This window comes from Durio zibethinus, chromosome 23 (genome assembly GCF_047325235.1).
Source record: "Durio zibethinus cultivar Kanyao isolate XHJ-2024 chromosome 23, ASM4732523v1, whole genome shotgun sequence".
Taxonomy (NCBI): Eukaryota; Viridiplantae; Streptophyta; class Magnoliopsida; order Malvales; family Malvaceae; genus Durio; species Durio zibethinus.
Genome location: NC_143184.1, coordinates 9,647,566 through 9,667,288, shown reverse-complemented (window position 1 = coordinate 9,667,288; position 19,723 = coordinate 9,647,566). Strand labels below are relative to the sequence as shown.

The following is a 19,723-nucleotide window of genomic DNA, read 5'->3' as shown; positions in this document are numbered from 1 at the left end:
ACTAGAATGAAGTCCAAATTGAAGTTTGTTTTTATTTAAAAAATCCTAAATTGAAGCTGATTATAAGTAGTGAGCAACTTAGAATAAAACAATCAATGAGAAATTAATATAGTGTGTATGATAAAATCATAACCTTTCAAATAATCGTTCATGATCTAAGGTTGCATCATTCATATCAAGTATTTTTCCATTGAAACGAGTGTACTATCAACAAAATAATCACGTGAATGGTTAGACGGCCAATAAAACTAAGATTATCCATAAAATCATTAGTCTGTGATACTAAAAGAATAAATTGTAACTTATAGCTATGTAATTTCCACAATAGCTTAACAAAAAATCATCAAAGATAAAAAGAAATCCCTTATGACTCAAAAAATTCAAGCAATTCGGAATGTCAAAAATACCCATTAACCTAGATAACCCATAAAAAAAAAGACAAAATATGGTTACTGGCATAACTGTTCTTATATAATATAAGCATATGAGAGATTAAAAAGGGTAGGATTGTTTAACTGATGCTCATAACTGTGAGCTAAACCAAGAAAAGTTTATATCAAATAGAACCAAATTATTCCAATTAACAATAAATTTCCTTTAATAATTTTTCCTTTCATTTTCTCACCAACCAAATAGAGCATAATTTATCTCAGTAAAACAAGCAGGGGAACGGATATAACTGAATGACAAAACCCAAAAATAGCCATAGCATATAAAATCAAAAAAAAAAAAATTGAAATGGAGAATACCAGATTAAGAAAAAACTAAAGGAATTTGAGGATTCATTATTGTATGATTGAATATTTGTTTGATCTTTTTAGCTGTAGTTGAAAGTTTATATATATATATATATATATTTCATAATTGGGATAAGCAGAATTTAAATCTATAATTGAAATTAAAAATTAATAAAAATTTGACTGATCATTTCATATAATTGTTATGCTTAACGTGCAATTCATTTTTAAATTTATGATAAAAAAATGAGCGAATCACAATATAAATTAATAATTATAGCACTAATAATTTATAACTAAAATTAAAAATTAACACTTTATTATTATTTAATAATTGAGGTTTATGATCAGATCGAGTTTCATTTATACGAATATTAGTATACACTACACGCTCTGTGTGGGATTAATCTACTCATATAGTTAAAATAAAATTCTTATTAGATGATAAAATATACTAACAATTATTAGAAGTTGATTTACTTGAAGTACACAATAATTAAGTACTATCAAAATGGATAATAATTGAAATTATAGTAAAATATTAGTTCCAAAATAAAAAATAAAAATAATAGAATAAATTTATATAAATATATACATTAATATCCTAAAGGCAAAAGCTTTGATAAACTATTATTGCTCTAAAGCTAAAGAAAGCAAAAAGCAAATAGGCATTACTCAAATGTAACCCTCACCCCTCACCTGCCTTTTTTTTTTCTCCTTATCTAACATCTCCTTTTTTTTTTCTTTTTCTCACTTTTTGTCCAGATCTCTCTTATCCCTCTCCTTATTCTTCATCGGTTTCTTTATCTTCTTCTAGATTTTTTTTATTTTTCATTTTTTGGAACTCTTTGGTCTTATTCTAGATTTTTCTAATTTTTTTAAAGTCAAAATATAATAATAAAATCTATATGCTAATGGAAGACCAAATTTATAATTAACATAAATAAACTAATCAATTTATTCAACCAATAAAAAATGCCAAATGTTAACAAAACAAATTGTTTTAATGTACAGCACATGTGTGGGAATAAGTTGATAGAAGTCATTTTTAAAAAATAGAATGGCAGTTGTGTAAGGGAAAGGTCGATATTGTTATCATTACTATTACTTTCAGGTAGTTAAAACTGATTTTTTTTTAAATAAAAATACTAAGGGTAAATTTTTTGAGTAAATAAAAGAAAACCAGGAGAGAAGAAAACGGTGTAGCATAGTTGCAGTCATACTTAACCTTACTTGGATTCGAATAATATGAGATGTGGGAAAAGTAACTGAGGAAGAAAATTAGAAGATGTTTTGGCTTTGGCCAGAAAAGGATTTCTTGTTTGGATATTTCAAAAATAAGTGTGAAAGCAACCAAAAATACATTTTAAAAAAAACAATAGAAAATTATTGCAAAACAAAATTTTCATTTTGTAAATTATTTTGTATATAAGTTAATTTATTAGAATTATAAGAATAACTGATAAATGAAATATGATGTATATACTATTTTATATAAATTAAAAAATATCTTAGTAAAAATAATTTATATAAATCAAATGCCCTTTTTTTTTTACCTTTCTAAGAAAGAATTCAATAAAAAATTATTTATTATTATGCATGTCCAATTGATTTTTTTATCAAAATATATCAAGTGAATTTTTAATTTAATGTAGTTTCTTTTTGTAAGTTTTGATGCAATAATTAATATCAACATATTTACTCAAATAATTAAAAGATAAATTGTTTATTATTACTCGAATAATTCGACCTCAAGTCAATCGATTCACTTAGTATAAAATTAAAAATATAAGATATTTTTTAACTACTTTTGAAAAAATAATCTATTATCATATTCAATTTAACTAGTATTATTATATTTACACTCAAACATATATTTCACTGTTTATTTTAATCTTATTATCATTAAGGGTATTTATAATTAAATTTTAATCAAATTAATCAATCGTACAGATTTAATTTAATTAATTGATTGACCATCGAATTAATTTTGATTAATTATAAAAAATAATTGTAAAAAAATTTTGTTTTTTGATTAATTCAATTCAAAAATCAAATTAATTGAATTAACTAAAATTTTAATCAAAATATAATAAAAATTATATATAAAACCAAAAATATATGAAATTATCTATTTTATTTCAAGTTATTATAATTTTTAATTTGATATTTTAATATTTAAATATTTTTATTGGATGATTTTATTTAATTTATTTCACGTATGAAAAATTAAAAATTAGAAATTTAATTTAATTTAATGTATTTTATTATTAGTTAATTAAAAAAATTAATCGAATTAATCAAAAAAATCTCGAGTCCTAAATTCATATTCTCAATCCATTTTTCTATTATGAACTCGAGTTTTTATTTCTTTGGATTATAAACAAATTGCGAAGTAAAAATTTAGAAGGAAAGTTCTAACTGTTCTTCACTCTATCTCCAGCGACTGAACCAGTGAGCGTTTATTTCCTTTTCTCTCCTCCTTTCATAGATTAATGGAAGCTTATTTTCTTTGTCATATTTCATTTCTTGGTACTCTTTTTATACCATCATATGTTTCTTGGTCGTTTGCTTCAATTTTCTTGCTTCTTCCTCTTTGATGTAATGGTAGCAGTAGGAGCAACAGTCAGTACTTTGTGGTTTGAATTTTTCTTGAGATTTTTTTTACCCAAATTTTGTTTTTAGGATATAGTACTATTTTGGGTAGAGTTGATTTTCCTATTATTTATGCTGATTTGGTGTGATCACTATCAACTGATTGCTTTTTACTGATCTGATCTGGTAATGAACTTTTTCTGATTTAGAAAGTTTTCCTTTTCTGGTTTTTTTAGGGGATTTGATTTGCCTTGGCCATGAAATAGGGAGGATTTTGGCGCTAAAAAGCAGGCAGAGGCAGAGACTTCAAATCACAAACCAGAAAAATTCAGAGATAGCCAACCAAAGCGTAAGCAAAGCCCTGATGAAAGCGAGAAACAGCCAGAGGCTGAGGCTTCAAACAAACCAACAATGATCAGAGATGGCCATCCAATGCAAAAAAGACAAAAGCAAAGCCCAGATGAAAGTAAACAACAGGCAGAGGCTACTTCAAACAAGCCAAAAAAGAGGGGTCGCAAACCGAAGCTAACCGAAGATGAAAGACATGCAAATAAGCTAGAAAGCGGTAGAAAACATCGGAAAAAGAAAAATGTAAAGACATTTCATTTTCTCTCTTAAATATCCTTTTGGTCTTTTATTTATATTTTACGCGTATCTGTAAATGAAGGAGAAGTACAAAGAATTGGAAAAAGAGAATGAAGAATTGAAAATGAAAGAGGAAGAATACAATGAAAAATTGAAAAAGAAGGAGGAAGAATACCAGTCTGACATAAAATTTTTGAATGATGAATTGAAAAAGGAGGAAGAATACCAGTCTGTCATAAAATCTTTGAATGACGAATTGAACAAGAAGGAGTAAGAATACAAGTCTGAGATAAAATCTTTGAATGAGCTGCTTTCAGAGGCAAGAAACCAATCCTCTCCCTCTCTGTTTCTTTTGTGTTTCTCCTTTCTAACATTTGCTTTGTGTTGTGCAAATTAAAGTTCGATGCTGGAGCAGATAAATTAGAGAGGGAAGTCAGTGATGAATCCAAAAAAGTGAATATGATGAAAATGGTGAACAAAGAGCTGGAACATGGGATGCAAGAACTACAACAAAATTTTCTCAAGGTATGCTCACAAACAAAAAGATAGCAAAAGTTGGCTTTTGCTTGTGATGAGTATGTTATGTATGATACTCACGGCTACAGAAGCTTTTTCTTATCAATTTAGCCAGTGAGGGAAAACATAAACCATAACCGCTTGCACAAATACCATATATTATTCTTGATGAAGGAGATAGCTATCGTCAAGTCACATGGTTATTATTGTCTATTACAAACTTCATACATATCATTTGTATTGAGTATTGATACCTTGTGTTGATTTGTCATCTCCTTTAACAGCAATTTGCTTCCACAAGAGGTGTTTCTTTTGAACCTCAAATTTCTTTCGTATCCTAGCCCTTGCCACTGTTTTAAGTATTTTGCTGGTGTTGGTTGCTGTTGGTTTTGATTACCGAGTGCCTATTATATTTTTGCCTAATTGCCTTTCTTTTTCTTTTCTTTGTTATATTATCTGTTAGCCTTGCCACCCTTATATATATAACATCCTATACATCACTTCAATTGTTTGAAAAGTGCTCCTTTACCTTCCAAGAAAAGATTATTCTCCCATAAATCATTTTTTTAGTGCACCAGAAGTAGTTAATATGTCTAATACTCTGTTATTGTAATAGTGTCAATATTTGATTCTTGACCATTAATAAATTAGTGTTACCATGTAGATTATACTCCCCCTTCTCTTCCGATTAGTTCCAACTCCCAAATATTGCTTCTACTGACTTCTTACTACCATACTCAGCCGTTTATTAGTACTTCTCCTGATCATCTAGTACTAAATCTTGCAACCTTTTGTTGCTCACCTTCTTACTTATTCACTCTGTCACCTGAAATTCAACCTAAATTGTTGTGCCTTTTTCATCTCCTAAATATTTATAATGGAGCTTAGATAAGATTATTCAGTTCTCCTTGTTACCTTATCCTCTTTTCATATACTCAAGGATCTTAAAGCCTCCCAGTTGTTTAATAATCTAAGCACATTTATTGCTAGATAACAACAGTTTGAAAGATAGGTATCAAGCTGATACATCTTTTCTCTCAAAATAGAAAACACAAAATTAATGCTGACTAGATAACAAGTACCTGGTGTTCTGGCAAACAGAATTTGACTTGCTACTGTATGCCTGTAAACGGAGGTTGACTAAAAACCAATGGTAATCGCTTCCTCTGTGCTGAACAAAATCAATTGCTAAGTTGATTAATCAACTTGATTCTAAATGACCAAAAATAAAACTATCAAATGAAATGCTATAAATGATCACTTCAAGCCTTTCATGTTAAAGCACCCTGCTGTTGCAATGGTAGAGAAGGCTAAGTCATAATCCCTTTGTGCTGTTACTACTAGACAAAGGGTAGTACCTTAAGTCTATAAATTGGTTAAGTGGGAAAGCGATGTAGCATCCTATATTCCAACAAATTGTCTGCTTATTGTAAAACAGCATAGGATTACTGACCTATTTTCAACGTTTCATTAACTAATCCTCTGGTCAACTGACTTTTACTCTGAAACTAGCCCACATATACACTTGACTCTTAGAATACCACGTAAGGTTGCCTCTCAACAGATTAGCACCTTTGTGGCACAACTCATAACTCATGATTTATCATTCTAGCTTAAAATATCCAACATCATAGTGGTAATTATTCATATTCCACACTGATTTTGATAAAACTGACATTTACCTCCACCATAATATATAGTTGCAAGAATAATAGCATGTAATTCTTCTATCTTTCGGAGTTCTAAAATTGATGGTATATGCTACTACAATTGATGTTTCTCCTAATTTGCAGGAGCATGACCCGAAAAACTCTGAAACCAATATACCATTGGATTTCGATTATGTATGGTACTTCAGTTTCATTCCTTTTTTTCTGATTTACTTATTATAGGATGGTGATGTGATTCTTTTCAAAATTATTGTTTTAGTTGAACAAATTTTTTGGTTTGGGGGGCGTGGAAGACTCCAGTGAGTATCCAGATCTACAATATGGTAAGACCAAAGTTCTGTGCTACCCAATGAATTTGTGAATAAATTAATTAAGGGTGCCTTTGATTTGAAATATCAAAGACTTATTTCTAGATAGTCAAGTGGAAAAACCTTCTTATACTAATTTTTTTTATACATTTTGAAAACATGAAAATATAGGAAAATAATAAACAAATCTAAAATTAGAAAAAACAAAAACAACAAACCAAAGGCTGTATGTCTATTAAGACTATCTTTTTCTCTCATTAATTAGTACATTTTTATTTTTTCAATCTAAAGAGTTTTAAGTGATTATATTCACATAAAGCTAAAGAAATTAAAGTTAGGCAATAAATAGGTTAAATAATTAAATAAGAAAAATAGAACATGCTAGCAATTTAGAAGTTTACATGAGACAAAAATGATAAGTGCATATACAAAATGTTAAGTTCCTAAAAACTTCCATTTTCAGATTAATTTTGTCTTCTTCAAAACCAACAGTGACCAGCAATGTTATAGTTGGACTATACCCAAATTATAGGAGTGATCTATAATTTATTTATCGGTAGTTTCATGAAGGATTTATCAATAGAAAAATTGAAGGGAGGCTTAAAGATTAGGCGTTTTGCTTAGTTGAATCTAGTTATCTTTTGCTGTTTCTTTTTGCTCATTAATATTGTGATTGGTGACGGCCTCATTCATCCTATGTTTGTACGTTTGGGTGGTTTCTTATATATTCTTGCCATAATTGAAAAATATTAATTAAATAGGACTATAGGAGTGATTGATTTGTTAATTTTGAGTAACCTATAATGGTTTTCTTGTAGAGTTTGAACTCTAAACTCTAATAGAGCTGTCTATGAGATCTTCATATCTAAACTTTATAATTAAACTATTGAACAAGTTCTGTTTCTATGTGAAAGGACTAGGCTGGCATGGTTCAGGGTATGTGTTATTTATAACGTTAATAGAGATCATATTACTACATTGGATGTATGGATTATGGAAATTCTGGCTATGCCAGGTGCCACTGCTATGGAGCAAAAATTTCTTTATGTATCCTTAGCATTCACTTGCTGGCTAATATGGAAGGAGAGGTGTAATGCTATGGTTAGTAAGAATAAGACAGATGTGTTAGCTACCATTTCTAAGATTAAGGGGGCTGTGGCTGAATTCATTGCTTTAAATGGAAAAATGTAGTAATCAAAGTTTTAGGAAGAGAGTGAAGGATACATCAGGCTGGTATAAACCTGAGGACATAAGGGTCAAGGTGAATTGTGATGGGACCTATGGTTATGATATAAATATGCAGGGATTGGGGTTATTGCCAGAGACACAAGTGGAGCAATGATAGGGGGCAGCCCAGCTGGCGTTAAAGAGTAATGGTTAATCAATGTATAGAAGCATAGGTTTGGGCACTCAGGAAGGGAGTCATGTTGGCAAAGGAAGAAGGGTACAGGAAAGTTGTTTTTGAAACAGATTTTGAAGTTTACATAAAGAGTTGGTGCAAAAGCAACGTCTACCTAACTGGAGACTTAAAGCTATGGTTAATGAGACTGAACAGCTAAGAGCAGAATTTGAAGCAATTAAAGTTAGCTGGGTAAAAAGAAACCATTTATTGGGTTGCAAACCAAGCTAAACAGGGGATGTGCCTTTCAGGGTGGGTATATTTAGCCCCATCCTCTTTTCTATTCATCCTCAATAAGGATGGGCTGCCTGCATCCTTTTGTACTAGCTTAGATTGCCTTAGGTCTCATGAGCCCTTGTTTGGTCTGAAAATAGTCCTAAGAAACATTTCTGAGTATTAACTTCTCTGAGCATTGTAAGCATCCTTTGTTTTTTCTAATGAAATGCTTGTTTCATGGCAAAAAAAAACAAAAAATAGAAAACAAAAACTTTCTATTTGAAACATATTATATCAGATTTTTTTTTTATCTTCTAATATAGGCTACTATATAAATGATCATTTTATGTCTAAAAGTTCTCTTAATTTCTTCCATTTACGTAACTCTCTCTCTCTCTCTAGCATGCCTTGAACCTCATCATCCATCGTCTTCCCTTGGCCCCAATTCAACTTTAAATTTCAAAATCCCAACTCCAAACTTGTCAAGGCCAAAACTGCGAAAAGAATGAAGTATTGACATTTTTTTTTTTTGAACCAGAAGTATTGGCTATTAGTTTATAGAGAATATTACCAATTTATATTTGCTGGAGAAAGCTAGTTTCAAAATAATGAGAAGAGATTTCTAGTTAAGAATGGCTCTGGGAGATTTATGAGGAGAGGATTTTATTAGTTGATTTAGTTTTCCTGGATTATTTTATGGATATGGAATGGTTAGAATTATGTCTATTTTCTTGTGTAATTTGAAAGGTTTTGAGAATAATGAATTGATCATATAAAGTGATAAGAAGAAAAGTTTCCCTACCACTTAAAATCATAGCAAATTAGTTTGATACAAATGCTAGAAAAGAGTTTGTGGTAATAGTTCAAATTTTGGTAGAATATTGAATTGGTGAAAATAGAATTGGGAAAGGCTAAACAAGGATTATTGGAGTGTAAATTAAAGAAGATTATGGCTGTAAAGGGACATCCAACTGTTAGAATTTGAGATTCTATCTTTAAGGTCTTGGGTTTGAATCTTGAGATGGACATCATAAAATTTATGATGGAGGGCTTGCTAGGTCTTATTGTGTATATCAAAATCCTTATGTACCAACTACCCGAAAAGATATACTTTTACATAGAATATGGTGATTGTATGCTGTAACTTTTTTCAAAAGGAAAAAAATATAATGTGGCACATTTCATATTTTAATCACCGGGTATGTGTTAACATTATTTTATAAGTAGTAATGATATTTAAACTTTCTTATAATTTGTGGAGACCCACGCCTAACCTACAAGGTATTGTCCGCTTTGATCCGAAGGTCTCACGGTTTTGTCCCACAAAAGGCCTCTCATAGATTTGGGTTTAGATCTCTACATGTATATTATACCATATCCACACATTCTTCCAATGTGGGATTGGGGGCATTACAATCTCTACACTTTTAAAACTTGATGTCTCTGTCAAGCTGAGTCCAACCACATGAGCAAGATCACACCAAACATTGGGATTCTAAAGGTGGCTCCCCATCATGTAGCATTTAGTGACTCTCATGATGTAGCACTTAGTGCTCATCGACTGGTGACCACTTTGATATCATTTATGGAGATCCGCACCCAACCTGCGAGGTATTGTCTATTTTGACCTAAAGGTTTCACGGTTTTGTCCCACAAAAGGTGTCTCACAGGTTTAGATTTAGATCTCTACATATATATTATACCATATTCACATTTTTTTCAATATAGAAATGGGGGCGTTACAATAGTGATGATATTTAAACTCTTTCTTATGACTAACTATTAGCATAGTTTTCTCTCTACGATGGATATTCTAGACTATTCAGGTATACAACACGTTTGTGGTTATTGGAAAAAGTTTTTGTTACATTATTTTTTTAGATTTCTTAATAAAATATAAATCATGTATTTAACTTGTTAATCTAATGATAGACCTCTTGTCATTTCTAGTTTTGAGCTAAGAAAACTAGTTGATATGGAGTCCACTACTATTTAATTTGAAACTCTTGAATTACATACATAAGATGATTAAGGAAAGATGATATAAAGAAAGCCTTAAGTTTTGTTCTTAAAGGACTTCGTTTGATAAGTACTATCCAATACAGTCACCATAATCATTTATTTAAAATCCACAATTTATGGATAAATTCCATATATTCCGATGGTAATTATGCCTATATTAGATAATTCTGAAAAGCCTAAAAGAGTATCTTAACCCTATCCTTAAGACATTTGGGATTTCAAATAAAAAAGGTATGTAGGTTTTGAGAATTTGACTGGATTTTTCTCCTTCAAATAGGTGTTCAGGAGGGTTGTTTATTGGTGATGAATAAAGTTCTTTTTTATGACAAAAAGTTTGATTAAAAACCTAATTATGGTAGTACAAGCCTGTGGGATTCAATATAGTTTTGATTGTGTTATTTCCAATCTCTTTGGAATTTATCAACAAGAGTTTTCTGGCATGAAACTTTGGATCTAAAGGATGAGTTTGCAGCAACTGGTGTATTGCGGGTGATTATCAAGCTCAAAAAAGAATGTTTATCGTCCTACATGGAGTAAAAGAAGCAAATTAGACAGGTTTTGGCAAAATGGTTAGCTTGCTACCATGACCTACGTCATAGAGGTTTGTAAAGACCAGTGTCAGGTTGCTTTATTCTGTTGCCTTAAGAATCAATTCAAGTGGGGGTGGGATGGGGGCTAAACTTGGTATTCTTGACTGTTTGGATTCTAAATAAGGATTCCATAAAGGATTTAAAGAGGAATAGGGGTCTCTTGAAGTGAATTTTAAGGATAGGTACTACTTAAAAGTTATATTAAGTAAGTTGCTTTGATGAAATTATTGTTTCTTTTGAAGAGAAGGTGGGAGTGTTTTGATATTATTGGCATTAACCGTTATCTCTTTTTCGATGGAGTTAATGAATGAAAAGAAGTTATCCTATAGATTATAGGCTCTTAGAAACCGAGAGTCCCTATAGATGAGAAAGGTGATCAAATATATGCTTCTTCCTAGGGAAGAATGGCCTTTTAAGTTGTGTAGTAGTCATATTCTTTGGCAAAGTCTGGTGTTTACAAGTCTGCTGGTGAATTGCAGTTTTCTTTTAGCTCATTGGTCTTATTAGTGATAGTTTCTTTGCTTTCATTTTAAGTAATTAGGGTCTTTTGGTCTTTTCCCTCAGCTTTCTTTTTTGATGCATTCATTCGGGTCTTGCCGTCTTGTTGCATTAGATGGTAAGGGGGTTTGAGTTTTGTCTTTTATACGTGTCCCCCTGCTTTTCCTTTCTATATATGTGTCTTGACGTATCAATTTTGAGTGTTTTCTTGGCTTAGGAAAAGAAAAAAAAATTAAGGTATAGAAAATGTTCTCTAATGTTTCAAGTGAATATAACTGTCAAATTGATATTGTATTTAATAGTCCAATGAAAATAATTATGGGTGATATGAACTTTTTTTCTTTTATAAGACAATTGTTTTTTGCATCAAACATATATGGCTTCTACTATATGTTGACTTGCTGGTTGTTGGGAATCATGGAAGGTTATTTTCTCTATGATGAGTTATTTTGTGATTCCGTGAATGTCTACGGCTTTACGGTACTAAAGGAGAATTCCCTCATGATTGAAGAGATATTCAGCGACCACCCTGACATTGCATCTGGCCTTCGAGTTCACTTACCAGCCCAAGAAATTGCTTCATGAACGCATTAGCTGAAGTCTACAAAATTGCAACAAAAAAGGAGGTTACCCTAGGGGAAATCGAACTTATGGAGAAGGTATTAAAGATTTGGAGTTTGCAGGATTTGAGATTTCATGGCTTAAGGACCTGGTAGTAAAGAGGTTAAAGGGAAAGAAGAAATTGTAAAGGAGGCTGAGCATACGTGTATACATACGACGTGTTCTTTGTATTTATTTGTGTTTGAAGATTGAGCATACGGCTTTTGTTTTGGCTAAGCAGCGTGAGACCATTATCTTATTTCCACTCTTCTATATTTTTGTGTTTGAAAATTGTATGTAAGGCTGCTTTTTCTTGACCAATGGGTGTGATTATTATCTTATTTCTACACTTCTCTCCCTCTTTCTCTTGTTTTTATATTACAGTTATTAAAAAAGTGATATAATTTTAAGATATCTTTAAAATATTAGATAGTAGGAGCATTCCTTTAAGAATTTTTATTTTTACTATTTTTTCAAAAGTAATTTGATGTAGTTTTTTTATATTTTTTTTAAGCAACGTCTGAATCCTGGTTAGATTCAGACATGATAAGCTTTTTTAGTTATTGGGAGAACTTTATAAGGGTTCATGTATGAACGAGGTTAGACAAAAAATTCTTTCAAAATTGGTTATTTGTCCCACTCTTTGAGGAGATACGTATGCAATTGAGTGAATATTATGTAAAATAAGTTTTTTTTCAATTAATTATATTGTAAATTTGTTATGACTAAATTTTTTTATTCAAGAAAGTGGGGATTCAAACTTTGTTTTTAAGTAGGAATATGTATCAACTGTTAAAATATTCGAGTGTTTGAAAATAAAGATTTTAAATTAAACTTAAACAAAAAAAAATTCAATTTAAATGCACATTTTGAACAAAGTTTGGTGGTAAAATTGTGCCTGGGTTGATAGCTCAACATGTTTTTAATGAGTTTCGATTCGATTTGATTTTATAGAGTGGGTTTTTTTTTTAAATCAAGTTTCGAGTTGGAGAATATTAAAAAAAAAAAAAAAGGGTTGGGTCGGATTTGGGTTTTAAGTAAATCAAATTCAATATGATATTATATAAAAATTATTTTTTAATTATTTTATTTATATATATTTATATATTTTATATTTATATTTTAAAAATAATTTTTTATATTTTAAAAAATAATATTTTATTAATTTTAGGTTAAGTAAAATTAGATACGATTTATATAATATCAAATAGAGTCGAATTTAAAAAATAAAAAATAAAAAAAAATTTAGGTAGAATCAAATTTAATATAAATAAAAGTTCGCCGACAACTTTCATTGTTAGTCTATCCCCTTACAAAAATTACAAATTAAAATGTTTAACATCTTCTAGGGAAGTGACTTGTGTGAATTGGACTTGGTTGAGTCCAAAAAAAAAGCCCAGATATTAGCTACAACTCCAAAACTAGCCTCTTCTCCCATGGTCCTACAGCGTAGTTTCATCAATCTTTCCTTCATTTCACCCTTGATTGCTGGTGTATCCTCTTACAAAAATTACAAACTAAAATATTTTAACATCTTCTAGGGAAGTGACTTGTGTGAATTGGACTTGGTTGAGTCCAAAAGAAAAGCCCAGAGATTAGCTACAACTCCAAAACTAGCCTTTTCTCCCATGGTCCTACAACGTAATTTCATCAATCTTTCCTTCATTTCACCATCATCTGTCACCTTTCTCAGAGCTTCCTCAACATCTTTTTGTCCAAATCCATTAATCTTCACTCCAATTTTCCAAACTTTAACAATGTATTTACAATTGACAAATTGATGGCCAGCGATCGCATAGCACAAGAGTGGTTTCTGGCATTGTATGGCTTCCATGGTCGAATTCCACCCACAATGTGTGAGATATAAGCCAACAGCTTTGTGTTGCAGCACTTGCAATTGCAGCACCCATGAAACCACTTTGCCGTGCTCTGAAACTCTCTCCAAATACCCGTTTGGTAAACCTTGTTGCATAGGCCAGCACCCAAATAAATGGTCGCCCTATTACAAATATAAATTATAATTATAATCAATATTACATCCATGATTATTAAATAATCCAACAAATTATTCAACAAACTAAAACATAAATATAACACGTAGAACCACAAAGTTAAAAGTATTGCTACATGTCTATATGTTCAATAATTATTTTATTTATTAATTTTTAATATACATAATGAAACATATGTCAATATTCTAATTTTGTTTGTAAAAGTTAAAATTTTCACAAAGTAGTGTATATGATAAATTATATATCAATTATTATTAAAATTTATAAATTTGATTTAATTTTTTTGTTAAAAATTTACATATATATAAATAATAAATTCTCTTTCCTTGTAAATTGTCATTTGATAAAATTGACATTGTAAAACTAATAAGTGCTAAGCATGTAGGTAATTGTTATGATGTGGCATTAAGTTCTCCATTCAAATTCAATCCTCTCTCTCCAAATCTGCTTAATGTGAGTGGATTACAATAAATGATTTAATTCTATTGATTTTTACAATATTTTTAAAAGATGAAATTTAAATTTTAACACTTATAATATTTTTTATTCATAAATTGTGATCTCTTTTTTTTTAAATAATTATCTTCTCATTCTTTTCATTCAAAACATAATTTTTTCACATAAATATTATCTTATTTTATTTTTTAAAAATTTTAATTTTAACAGAATAATTTGAATTTAATTAAATTAAATTATAACAAATATATATTAAAAATTCCTACAGTATTACTAGCATTTCTAGCATTGATTACTTAAGCCATTAGAAGTAGTTGAAGTTTTTTGAGACAAGATGAGCAATATTCATGGTTGGCATGGGGAATAACCTCCTACCATTGGTGTAAGGGTAGGGTCAACAAACTGATAGGTTTTCACTTGCATTCCTTTCGACGTGGCATTCGAATAAATAATGGGGTAGGCAACCGACAAGCTCAGATAATCAATATTTATTGATATTTACTTCGAAGTTATTTTAAAATATTATAGCCAAATGAATATTGTTTTAACTTCTACTCATAGTAGACTTGACAGAAAGAAAAGACTATTTGAGCAAAGCTAAGGTTGCAATGAGCTTGATTAAAAACAAAAGCAAGCACGACAAACCTTAGCTATGCTTTAGGATAATCATATCCTCTATATGCTATAAGTATTGATGGTCATGTGGAAAGACAAAGTTTATTATTGTTAAGCCCTTCGTGTAGTTTAGAAATGTCATTACCAATGCTCAAATAAAACAAATATAAGAGAAAGTAAGCCAAATTTAAAAGCTAATAAGAATGATATTTTTGTCAAGTAACAAAAAGGTAGCCATAAGGGAATTCAGGCAATACATAGAAATAACATCTACCTCTACTAGGACTTGCTTGTTTGGGCTTGATCTCGATGTAGCATGCATCATGAAAAGAGGTGACTAGCAAATTTTGGCTCCAAACTGTGGTTGATACCACATAGGTCAACACCAAAAGCTGAAAACTCATTTGTAAAAGCCATCAACTCATATGTGATGACAACAAAACAATAATGCTGAAACATTTGCTCATTAAAATATTTTAAAGAAGATCCAAAATATTACTTCTCAGAGTAATATCGGTGACATGATTATAAATAAAAAAGGACTTTTAAGTCAATATCATTATGTAAGTAGCAGAGAAAGTTTAACAGGTCCACAAACAGATGATGTTTTTAATGACATGAAACTTACTGAAAATGGATTAATTTTAAGGATCAAAACCCTATAATTCCATTTAATATACTAATATAAGTTCAATATATGAGCAGAATCTGCAAGTTAATTAATTGTGGTAGACAAAGCTCTCTTTTATAAAGGTTTCTAACAAAGTAGAGTTTCATTACATGGCTTGTGTCAGCTTGATTTTAGCTGCTTTAGGCACAGAATTCAAATTTCAAATATAGTGAGAAATTTGAACTATATGTAAGATGAAACAAACATCAAATAATAGCTCAGATAAAATGTATCTCAGGGGCAGTAACAAGTCATTCTAAAAAGTCAAGAAGAAATTTCAACTTACTCAATCAGCAGCAGCTTGGAAAGTGGCACAATCTCCCCATTCCCCAGATCTAGTGGAACAGACAAATTTGCACTGAATGAGCTAACATTTACTCATTTGATATCATTAAACAAATCTTTCTATTCTTGAGAAGGAAATTCAACAAGAATCATTATTTAACCTTTTCATTTTTTTCAGGTAGTCTTTGTACTTCATTTGGACATAACCCTCACACAACTTTCTGGAATATTTTAGCTGAAGATTAAGATATTAAAAACCAAAAGAAAAGAATAAAAGAGAGTCAATATAACCATGAAAATGATAATTCTAATCTCATTTCACTTATTGGTTATCTAGCCCACAGTGTGAAATGGCATGACATATTTTCGAGGGAATGATGATAGGAAAATTGAAATAAAAGTATTGCATTAGAACGTGTATTAAGGTTCATACTGCTCAAACATAAAATAGAGGACAAAATGTTTAGTGATTAGAGACCATGAGAAACTAAACGTTGGAGATGACCACAAAATTGCCTCTTACGGAAATTATAACATGTGAAAATGATTTTTTACTCTAGCATCCACATTCATACAATATAATCCACCAAATATATAACTCAGGAAATGCACTTTTTTAAAGCATGATTAATAATTGCTATAAATTTTCTTTCAAAGAAATCATATAAAGTTTTGCCAAAATTTTTTATGTCAAATTACGAATTAACTTAATAAGATATCAAGTTTAAATAATAGGCTTAAGTTTCTTGTCAAACAAATATTTATCCCATGTGTTTGCAAAATGGAGACAAAAATGTGTTCAATGTGATAAATGTAGATACCATGTTGATGTCTACCGTTAATTTTATAATATATCCACTATAAAAACAAAAATAAATGCATCCCAATAAAAATTTCAACATAAGAAAGATTTTTTTTTTAGACAAAAAAAAAAGAAAAAATTTTCCTTTTTAATGTTTCAGTTTATATTTCATTTTTTGCAATTGTTAAAATTTTCTCATTCAAAAATATAAAAAAATTAATAAACAAAAAATGGCAGGGCATTTTTAGACATATTGCATGTTTTTATTGGTTAATTTTTACGCAATATGTACCCATTTGACTAATGGTATAAATCTTATGTGCAAACTAATAAAAAAAACAAAATTCAAGTACCTAATTGCTCATTTTAAAACTTTAGGTACCAAATCAAAAATTAGACTATAGTTAGGGTGCCAGATGTGTCATTAACCCTTATATTTATTATTAACAAAGAAGATATGCTCATGTTCTCTCAGTTGGAACATAGGCATCACACATGTAGGTACATAAACACATACATACGTGGAAACCTTTTAGATTTTGAAGTTGTATCGATGTGTACTATAATTCAAGTTAGTAAAAGAAACCTTTTATTCCTTAGACGTTGTTACAAAATGCAGATATCAAAGTAAGATTATTTTATCTGTGTGTGTTCAAGTTTGCCCATATATGCAGAGACATAATAAATCTAACAAACAAAAGCATGGAATAGATAGCCAAAACAAAGATATGAAAATCTCTTATATCAGTAAGGAGAAAAATATTTGCTAAAGGAAAGGGTTCTCCTGTACTTATCACTATAGCTAATATTTTTTAACAGGATTATATCCTAAAATAAGGTAAGAGGAGATGTTTGCATTTGTGGAGCAGCATAAACCTTACCTGTTTCACAATTTGTCTCCTAACATATTTGTGGGTTCTCGATTGCGAAACAACTGATTTATTAATGCTCGAAACTATTCAAAACACACATCATAGAAGATTTACCAAGAAAAATAGTAGATGTAGACAAAAAAACAGAAACTGTGCCAAGAATCAATGACTTTCATATTGAATCTCATTGTTGCATATATGTGCAATTATGCATATGCATGTGGAAATATAAATAGGTATAATATGCATGATAAATAGGGGTATAAAAGGTAATGGAAGAGAAAAGACTAATTATAGTACAAAAACAAAGACCTGGCAGTTTCCATCACCCTCAATTTGTAATTTAACTAAACCAATAAGGATGGTAATGTGGTTTTAGGAGCTGTATTCTGTACCAGATTATTAACATCACAAACTCACATGATGCCAAATGCCAATAAAGAGTAAATAAATTCAAAAGACCTTATTCCAAAAATGGGAAAAAACCACATAGGTTTTGTTAAAAGAAACAAAAAAAATTAAACATTATAGCATACAGTAACCAAAAAATTAAAAACTAAAATGAAGTCCAAACTGAGCTTTGTTTTTTATTTAAAAAATCCTAAATTGAAGCAGACTATAAGTAGTGAACAACTTAAAATAAGACAATCAATAAGAAATTGATATAGTGAGTATGACAAGATCACAACCTTTTAGACAGTCGTTCATGATCTAAGGTTGCATCATTCATCTTAGGTATTTTCCTATTAAAACGAGGAGTGTGTTGTCAACAAAATGATCATGTGAGTGGTTAGAAAGCCAATAAAACTAAGATTACCCAGAAAATCATCAATTTATCATACTACAAGAATAAATTGTAACTTACAACTATGTAATTTCCACAAAAGCTTAATAGAAAATCATCAAAGATAAAAAGAAATCCCTAATGACTTAAAAATTAAAATTCAAAATGTTATAAATATTTTGGATTGAATATAAGCTACAAGACTATGCTTTGGAAATCCTATAACAAATATTCAATCAAATAGAAACAGATTATTCAAATTAACAATGAATTTCCTTTAATTATAAATTTTCTTTCCATTTTCTCACCAACCAAATATAGCACAATTTATCACAATAAGACGGGCAAGGGAATGGACATAATTGAAAGACAAAACCTAGAAATAGCCATAGCATATAAAACTGAAAAAAAGAAATTGAAATAGAGAATACCTAGATTAAGAAAAAACTGAAGGACTTTAAGGATTTGTTGTTGTAGGATTGAATTGAATATTTGTTTGATCTTTTTAGCTGTAGCTGAAAAGTTTATATATACATATATATATATTTCTATATATATATATATATTTATATATATATATATAATTGAGATGGGTAGAATTTAAATCTATAATTAAAATTAAAAATTAACACTTCATTATTGATATGATAATTAAGGTTCCTGATCATCTCAAGTTTCATTTATACAAAGATTAGTATCACCACATGCTTAGTGTGGGGTTATTCTGCATGTATAGTTAAAATAAAATTCTTGAAAGAACATCTAATATAAAAATATTATTAGATGACAAAATCTACTAACAATTATTAAAAGTTGATTTACTTCAATTAAATAGTAATTAAGTACTGTCAAAATGGATAATAATTGAAATTACAATAAAATATTAGTTTCAAAATAAAAAATAATAATATTAATATCCCAAAAGCAAAAGCTTTGATATACTATTATTGCTCTAAAGCTAAAGAAAATAAAATGCAAATGGCCATTACTGAAATGTAGCTAACCCTTACCCTTCATCTGCCATTTTTTTCTCCTTCTCCAACATCTTTTTTTTTTCTCACATTTTGTCCAGATCTCTCTCATCCCTTTTGTTTTTTTATTGACTTTTTAATCTTTTTCTAGATTTTTTTATTTGTCTTTTTTTGGAACTTTTTGGTCTTATTCTAGATTTTTAATTTTTTTAAAGTAAAAAAATTAATAAAATCTACATGCTAATGGAAGACTAATCAATTTATTCAACCAATAAAAAGACTCCAAACGTTAACATAACAACCTTTAGGGATTGTTTTAATGTATGGTATAGATATAGATATAGATGTGAGAATAAGTTGACAGAAAATAATATTAAAAAATGACATGGTAGTTGTGTAAGAAAAAGGTCGATATTGTCACTATATTACTTTCAGGTAGTTAAAATTGAATTTTTTTTATTAAATACTAAGGGAAATTTTTTAAGTAAATAAAAGAAAACCAAGAGAGAAGAAAATGGTG

The 19,723-nt window shown here is 29.5% G+C and overlaps 1 protein-coding gene across 5 annotated transcripts; it reads left to right on the top strand.

The window, feature by feature from the left end:
• The first annotated feature begins 3,084 nt into the window (after positions 1-3,084).
• Positions 3,085-12,085, top strand: LOC149512194 (uncharacterized). 5 transcript variants are annotated; one of them, XR_016332692.1, is made up of 7 exons: positions 3,085-3,191; positions 3,569-3,923; positions 4,000-4,236; positions 4,317-4,442; positions 6,227-6,277; positions 6,363-6,426; positions 11,561-12,085. XR_016332692.1 is itself a non-coding variant. In XM_089752820.1 (7 exons), the coding sequence occupies exons 4-7, from the start codon at positions 4,377-4,379 to the stop codon at positions 11,719-11,721; spliced, it is 342 nt and encodes a 113-aa protein (XP_089608946.1). In that variant the 5' UTR covers positions 3,085-3,191; positions 3,569-3,923; positions 4,132-4,236; positions 4,317-4,376; the 3' UTR covers positions 11,722-12,057. The 5 variants fall into 5 exon arrangements, 2 of the variants coding, with proteins under 2 accessions (XP_089608946.1, XP_089608947.1); XM_089752820.1 differs by having other exon boundaries at positions 4,132-4,236; positions 11,561-12,057; XM_089752821.1 differs by having other exon boundaries at positions 3,569-4,236; positions 11,648-12,085.
• Positions 12,086-19,723: the final 7,638 nt, after the last annotated feature.

Coding starts and splice junctions, on each gene's coding strand:
- LOC149512194 (XM_089752820.1), top strand. CDS start 4,377: ATGATGAAAATGGTGAACAAAGAGCTGGAACATGGGATGCAAGAACTA. Junction 6,278..6,362: donor TACCATTGGATTTCGATTAT/GTATGGTACTTC, acceptor TTATTGTTTTAG/TTGAACAAATTTTTTGGTTT. Junction 6,427..11,560: donor GTATCCAGATCTACAATATG/GTAAGACCAAAG, acceptor GAATCATGGAAG/GTTATTTTCTCTATGATGAG.